Raw genomic sequence first — 6,761 nt, 5'->3', positions numbered from 1 at the left:
GGGTCAGTCAGCTGCCTGCTGCGACCAAAAGGGAGCGACAACTGCAGCAGAACCCCACATACAGCAGCCGTGAGGTCTATGTACAGAGCAGAAGCTGAATCAGCCCAGCACTGTTACTGCTGCCCTACTTTCATACACTCCTAGCAGCCTTGTACTAGCACAATGCACACACTCTACGGTGGTGTGTTTAGAAAGTTATTACATGTTTTATGTCATACTGGTTGCCCTAAACTTCAATGAATTACATTTTTTTATTATTATTATTAGTCTCAATTTAGTTTAATTGTAGTCTCTGTAATTAGTATCAGGTTTGAATGTAAAATTTACTGGGTAAAATGGTTAGAACAACAAATTGTAGAACAGATTTTTTTTTTCTTGAATTCAGATCCCTTTTGTGATATTTTGAATCACCTAAATTCAGGATTTCTCCATCTAGATGTTAATCTTGGCCTACAGTAGGCCTGGTGGTGTTTACAGATGTAACTTAAACAGCTAAGAATCTGAAAAGTTAAATTCCAGACAAAACTGTCTGTGCTGTATAATTTGAATATTCCCCCCACCCAAAATGTCTCCTACACTATTTGGGCCTCATGGGAGGCAACAGCTGTGGTCTGACTTTGGATCACATGAGGCGGGCAGGTGGAACTCCAGTACTACTGCTATTCTCTCTCTTGTCCTATCCACATCTTTTTTTAAGGGTGTGGTCTTCATTTTAAATAGTTGGAATGTCTGCCTGTGTGTGACGTCTATCATTTATGAAATATCACTCATAAAAAGTCCCAAACTATTAAAGCCTGTGACTGTGGCTTGTCCTACAACCTCATACCCACCACCAAAACTCTACTAAGCATCTACCCTACTCTTTTTTTTTCCTTTTTAAATTGAAAAATATGTTCATAATAGCCACATTCACAGGGAGAGCACAATATAAGACATTGGGCGACATAATAGTTGGGCTCATAGCACACTCTTTGCAAAGCCCTTGAAAAAAAAAAAAAAAAGAAAGAAAACGTGTAAAAAAAAAAAAAACTTGAAGAGAATAATGACAAATCGCACTCACGGTCAATCAGTCAATACGTCTTATGTCTTTAGTCTATTTTATTAGTTTTAATAAACCTCGAAATCATTTGATATACAGTATAAGAAAAATAAACACTTGGTACAAACCAGTTTGTAGGTCTTGGCTCAGGAACTCAAAACAGAGAACGTGTTTCCAGGGACCGTATTTGATAACGGACCGATCCAACAGAATGGGCAGAGCAGTTCATTTAGCTGATAAAAAATATTTACTCAAGTTATCTTTGATTGAATACCACAGCGCAGTGTTTACAACTTTTGTTATAGACTTTGATGCGCGGACTTTAAGTGACGTTCTTAAATGTGGTGACATTTAATTGTTTCTGCAAAGGTTAGTAAGCTCTCAGGACCTGTCATGCGAATTGTTGCTTTTAAGTTATTTATATCGTGTAAGTAATGTAAGAAGCTTTATTCCAGTTTGAAGATAATGTTCTCATTTCAGATGTTTATAACTGTGCCTCGACTGTCCAGAGTCCTGCAGCTCACCCTTGCGGTCATCAAGCCCGATGCTGTTGCTCATCCTCTGATCTTAGAGGTTAGATTACTACTTATATCAACGTTACATATTCACATTACCCGTTACATTTATTTAGTGATAGGCCAAAAACTCTGGGTTTGGTCTCATTTGCATGATCTGCATGAAACACTGTTCTTATGGCTAAGATCTTATGCGGCTTTATTGTTTGTTTGTTTGGTTTTTTTTTTTTTTGGTTTTGTTTTTTTTTTTTTTTTATGTACTGCCTACCAGACCCTTCATGAGAAAATCCTGGAAAATAACTTTATCATTGTCAGACGCAAAGATCTTATTTGGAAAAAGGAGAACTCTGAGATGTTTTATGCTGAACATTCAGGTATGAGAAGACTTAAACACACAAGTAAAACACATAAGTTCAAACAAGTATTTGAATCTTAACCATTTGACAAACTTATTCAGGGAGATTCTTCTATCAACGATTGGTTGAATTTATGTCAAGGTAAAGCCATCACACACGTACAGCAGAGGTCTTCAAGCTGTCATACTCAATGCTGTAGTGAGAAAATAACTGTCAGCTTTCAGCCATCCACATGCGGCAGATGTCTTTGAGGTTTTAGTAATCACATGATTGTTATTCTTTCAACCTAACGGTGGAGATGTAGTTGCTATAGCAACCTGTTGGTCTAATTAGAATCACAATGAAACAGCTCTGAGCTGCACAACTTGGCTTTACCTAGATAATGCAATAATTTTAAAGTTGCCTTTCATTCCAAACAGTATTCATAAAGCACTATAATAACTATAATGAAAAATATGGTTAGTTGTTGTTCACACATGATCTATCTTCTATAGTGGTCCAATGCGGGCATATGTTTTAGCTCGAGATGATGCCATACATCACTGGAGAGAAATGATGGGGCCAACCAAAGTATTCAAGGCCAGACACACCGCCCCTGACACAATCAGGGGTCAGTTTGGCCTCACAGACACAAGAAACACAACCCATGGCTCAGGTGGTATATGGATTATATACATTATTCATGAAATGTTATTCAAAAGAGATGTTTTTTTATGCAATAGTAAATGAATGATGAATTTTCTTTTTTCTGACCACAGATTCTGTAGAGTCCGCACATACAGAGATAAATTTCTTCTTTCCTGATTTCTGCATTGGCAGATGGATGGAAGAAGAGGAGCCCTCATATAGAGCTGGAAAGGCCTTTTATGATACGCATAAATTGATCCATACACTTTCAAGACCGAGCTGATGCCACAACTGATAATCATCTAATGTAATTTTTTGTTTACTTCCAAATGTTCTGTCCACAATTGCCAGGTTCCTTTTTATATTTTGTCCATAGCTTCAGCCATGCTGTATATTTAATACACTATTAAATATATGTTTTCTATTTGTCATAGGCCTGTCTTGATAACGCATTTTGAAGTACAATATATTGCTGGAGAAAGTATAGACGATAAGCAATATTATTCAAACTAATTTATGCCACTGACACAATAACCCTAAAGTAGAAGTAGCCCCAACAAACTATTCTAAATGTACAATGTGGTTAAAAAACACAAACAGCAATAAGTAAATAGCAGAATGCAACTCTTAGTAGTTAGTTTTCATCTATAATGAGCCATAGAAGTTATTTATTCAACCCTCTGCAGCTCAAACTAATCGTAAAACAGGAAAAATAACAAAAAGTTAACTATTACTAAGAAGTAGTACCCACGATAAATATTGACCTCCAAAACTTATTGTTCCATCCAACATATATTGAATGATAAGTCTATATATTATTTGTTGTGACAAGCCCATTTGTTATTTGTATAAATTGTTTCTACATTTGAAAAACATACATGTATAATTTGAGAAAATGTGTTTATATAAAGAGAAATACAATATTCTGCTTATTTTCTGCCTATCCAGGCTTCACTGTGTATAGTGCAACCAATCTCCTGAGCCACAGCAGCAGCTACTGAATGTTAACCATCATTGTAAAATACCATGTGAACCCTGTAAAATTATACAGACACATTTAAATTTGTCCTATGCTTTGAAGCTATTTAAGAAAAGTTCACAAGTTTTAGATATAAACCTATCTTTTACATGTTTGGCTTCCAAGTACAGAAAAATACTCCAATAGCTTCAAAATACATGTTACATTATTTTAACAGTGTGAACCTTTAATGGAAAATGTAACATTAAGACTGGTTTTCTGCTTTGACAAGTCAAATCTTACAAAGTTTGTGCTTGTCGCATTGTTGGTCACATAAATACATTCACAGTTTGTCCAGTGACTTTGACTGACCCCAGCTTTGTTCAAGAGTTCTGTTTAGCCACCTGTTGGAGGGACTCCACTGGCTTCATGACCTCGTATGTGGTTGTCGACTTTTTCACCTTTCCATTTTTGTCCACTTGATGAATGCTCTGGGTCACTGTGATAGTTACTTGCTTTGTGGACATTCGATTGTCTTGCCATTTTGTCTAAAGAAAAAAAGTGCCACACAATAACATAAAAATGTGCATGAGATTTATGACTTTTAGCTAATCAATGGACAGGCTTACAATCTCTTCAGTGTGTAGAACACTTCTGCGCTGCACTGTGGTGCCTGATGAAGGAGGCGATGCCTCCTGCTGTGGAGAGGTCAGCATGGCAGGAGGACTGCTGGGCTTCACATCATTCAAACTGGCTTCAGACACAGCGGAGCAAACCTTAAGGTATGCCTGAGCAGGGGGAGGGAGGCCATCTTCAAAGAAATCTGGAACTGAAACAGACTATCACCTTCACTTTATGAAGGTAAATGAGGTATATGATGTATTAAACTCCAAATCCCTAGTTTCCCTAAATCCCCTATTTCCCTATTTGCTCTCAAAAGAGAGTGGGGTTGACGGGCATCTGGGTGGTTAATGAGCGGCTGTCACTCAAATGCCAGGGTGCTGTTTGGTGACCAAGGAAATTAGATCTATTTAAGATTTCTTTGTACCCCCACTTCGCAATGTAAAAAACAAAATTACTGTTGTTTTTGTTTTTCCTCTTTAGGCCTATCTATATTTTTGAGAAAACATCCTACAACACATTTGTACATTTCAATTATTACTTTAATTATTACACAACTTGACACTGGTGTACAACTGTGCATGTACTTGTGCAGTAGTTTTCATTGACCTTGAAAGCGTCTAGGTCAAATCAAATCTCTTCTGTTAACTAACAGCTGCATCTGTTGCCATGAGAGCCGAGTCCCTTTGAGAGCAGTGGCTTTTGAAGTAGCTTTTTACTGATTCATCTCCTCAAAGCTTCAAAGAAAGCTTAGTGACATTCAGCACTGCACCTTATAGAGACAAGACCAACTTCATGTAAGTGGGCACTTACAGTAACAAACTACCTCTTATAGTATACACTCTGCTCTGAGTAAGCCAAAAGTGTAAGTTTTTTGTATTTTTATATTCTAGCCTTCATTACAGAAAGCTGCAGGCATGAACAGAAAGCAGATTTCAATTAATCAGCTAAAACATATTATGCACTTGCCTATTATTGAGGGAGAACTTGAGCACTGCAAGTCAGGAACACCCACAAGATTTGTGTATTAAATATGAATACCATAAAGAATCTCACAACCATTATATGTCAAGAAGAAATGAATAAAATGTTAATCACTTCACCACCAAGCGTTGAAACTATTATACCTGATTATAGTACAGTTGATTTAAGTAAAAAATCACTAGTACAGCACAGCACTACCCATTTTATTGCCTACAGATCTACTAACATGTTACTCTACGCTACTGGACAGATGTATTCATTACTTTTATACCTGGACTGATGGTTTTCTCTGAAGAGAAGCCTGCCTCAGAGTTCTCAGAGGGAATGCTCTGGATAGATGACAAGGGGATGTCGGTGTCAGTGCCAGTCAGCCATGTTGACTCCGTCTCCTTGGTCCAACTCTCCAGGTACCGGGGCTCCAGCGCGTCCGTCCTGCTCCCCCCACAGCCCATGGCTACACCTGAGGCTTCACACCTACTCACAACAGTTCACCCTGAAAACCATGTTCACTTTTTAGTGCCAGCTAATGAGTCACACAACCATACCCACGGCTAAGGCAGCAGTAGTAGATGGAAATGTGTTGTCTTCTCTCATACACTTGAGTAGCATCTTCACAGTGTGGAGGGTCATCAAGGTTTTATATGAGCGTCAAATCATTGTGGCCTATGCAAGACAACAGAGAGTCAACAAATATTAGGCTAATACACTGGTGGTACTATTTAGAATAAAATAAACCAGTCAGTTTTGTATTAAAAAGTCCTGGTGCTGACGTGTGTGCTTTGCTGGTCTAACAGGTGTAATATGTCTGGTGTCAGCTTTTAATTAAAGGCTAATCAGATCCTTGTTCAGTCATTGTAGTCTATAGATTACCCATTTTAAGCTCGGATCAACATTAACCATCATGAGCTTTTCAAGTAAATTGCACACACAGATTTTATTGACAACAACAGTGAATGAGCCCATCCGTCGTTACGTGGTAATTACATCTGTACACTGAATAGTCCAGAAACTATCCTGAAGGGAACCTTTGCGCACTTAGAGAAAAGGCATTATCCTGGATGTGGCGTTGTAGCCTATTTACTGACGCACTGAACACTATAGCCTGCTGGCACTGTCGGTAGCACTGGTCTAGTCACGTAATTAATAACACGCAACGAAACATGCAATGCAAAAACAAGACTGAACAAAAATGCTTACTATTGATGTGCCGTGTAGGTCGCTGGTGCTGATGGTCTGACAGGTCTCATGGCAACGACGCCCTCCGCGCCCATAGACTCCGCAACCACCCCCGCCTTCACACCGTGAGAAATAACAGGGTCCATACTCGAATGGACAACTGTAATATAAGAAATCATTGTGAAAATGAATAGCACTGCATCAGTAAAACGTCACTCGATGTAAATGAAATCACCACTGCCAGGGAGGCATGCGCATAATAAGGTTGTTGTTAGAGGCTATTCTACAAGTCCTGGCCTACTAAAAGGTTTGTTGGCTGTGTAAAAAAGTATGCCTGGGATGGATAAATTAACGGGGTATCACTAGATACAATAAAGTCTATCAAAACTGAAGCTATCATTTATGTTTATAATTTCAATTGTCCTACTATAAGCCCCCCATTATCTATAACTCAAATACTCAGCCTTTTTGCATTACAGAAGCTG

The 6,761-nt window shown here is 38.3% G+C and overlaps 2 protein-coding genes across 3 annotated transcripts; one reads left to right on the top strand and one right to left on the bottom strand.

The window, feature by feature from the left end:
• Positions 1–1,245: 1,245 nt before the first annotated feature.
• On the top strand, positions 1,246–2,820 carry nme6 (NME/NM23 nucleoside diphosphate kinase 6). Its single transcript, XM_033990958.2, has 6 exons — positions 1,246–1,408; positions 1,520–1,612; positions 1,826–1,928; positions 2,012–2,051; positions 2,405–2,565; positions 2,669–2,820. Exons 2-6 carry the CDS (start codon positions 1,520–1,522, stop codon positions 2,818–2,820), a joined length of 549 nt encoding a protein of 182 aa, XP_033846849.1. The 5' UTR covers positions 1,246–1,408.
• Positions 2,821–3,042: 222 nt separating this feature from the next.
• baalcb (BAALC binder of MAP3K1 and KLF4 b) lies at positions 3,043–6,434 on the bottom strand. 2 transcript variants are annotated; one of them, XM_055232210.1, is made up of 5 exons: positions 6,298–6,434; positions 5,646–5,763; positions 5,372–5,574; positions 4,125–4,324; positions 3,043–4,043 (listed from the first exon to the last, which is right to left on the bottom strand). In XM_055232210.1, the coding sequence occupies exons 3-5, from the start codon at positions 5,550–5,552 to the stop codon at positions 3,879–3,881; spliced, it is 546 nt and encodes a 181-aa protein (XP_055088185.1). In that variant the 5' UTR covers positions 5,553–5,574; positions 5,646–5,763; positions 6,298–6,434; the 3' UTR covers positions 3,043–3,878. The 2 variants fall into 2 exon arrangements, with proteins under 2 accessions (XP_055088185.1, XP_033847021.1); XM_033991130.2 differs by having other exon boundaries at positions 3,498–4,043; positions 5,650–5,763; positions 6,298–6,360.
• Positions 6,435–6,761: the final 327 nt, after the last annotated feature.

The sequence above is a fragment of the Periophthalmus magnuspinnatus genome, chromosome 24 (assembly GCF_009829125.3).
Source record: "Periophthalmus magnuspinnatus isolate fPerMag1 chromosome 24, fPerMag1.2.pri, whole genome shotgun sequence".
NCBI classification, from domain to species: Eukaryota; Metazoa; Chordata; class Actinopteri; order Gobiiformes; family Gobiidae; genus Periophthalmus; species Periophthalmus magnuspinnatus.
Note: the sequence above shows the minus strand (reverse complement) of the source record. Positions and strands in the feature narration are given on the sequence as shown.

Coding starts and splice junctions, on each gene's coding strand:
- nme6 (XM_033990958.2), top strand. CDS start 1,520: ATGTTTATAACTGTGCCTCGACTGTCCAGAGTCCTGCAGCTCACCCTT. Junction 1,613..1,825: donor CTCATCCTCTGATCTTAGAG/GTTAGATTACTA, acceptor ACTGCCTACCAG/ACCCTTCATGAGAAAATCCT. Junction 1,929..2,011: donor GTTTTATGCTGAACATTCAG/GTATGAGAAGAC, acceptor AAACTTATTCAG/GGAGATTCTTCTATCAACGA.
- baalcb (XM_055232210.1), bottom strand. CDS start 5,552: ATGGGCTGTGGGGGGAGCAGGACGGACGCGCTGGAGCCCCGGTACCTG. Junction 4,325..5,371: donor AGAGAAAACCATCAGTCCAG/GTATAAAAGTAA, acceptor AGTCTGTTTCAG/TTCCAGATTTCTTTGAAGAT. Junction 4,044..4,124: donor TTCTACACACTGAAGAGATT/GTAAGCCTGTCC, acceptor TTTTTTCTTTAG/ACAAAATGGCAAGACAATCG.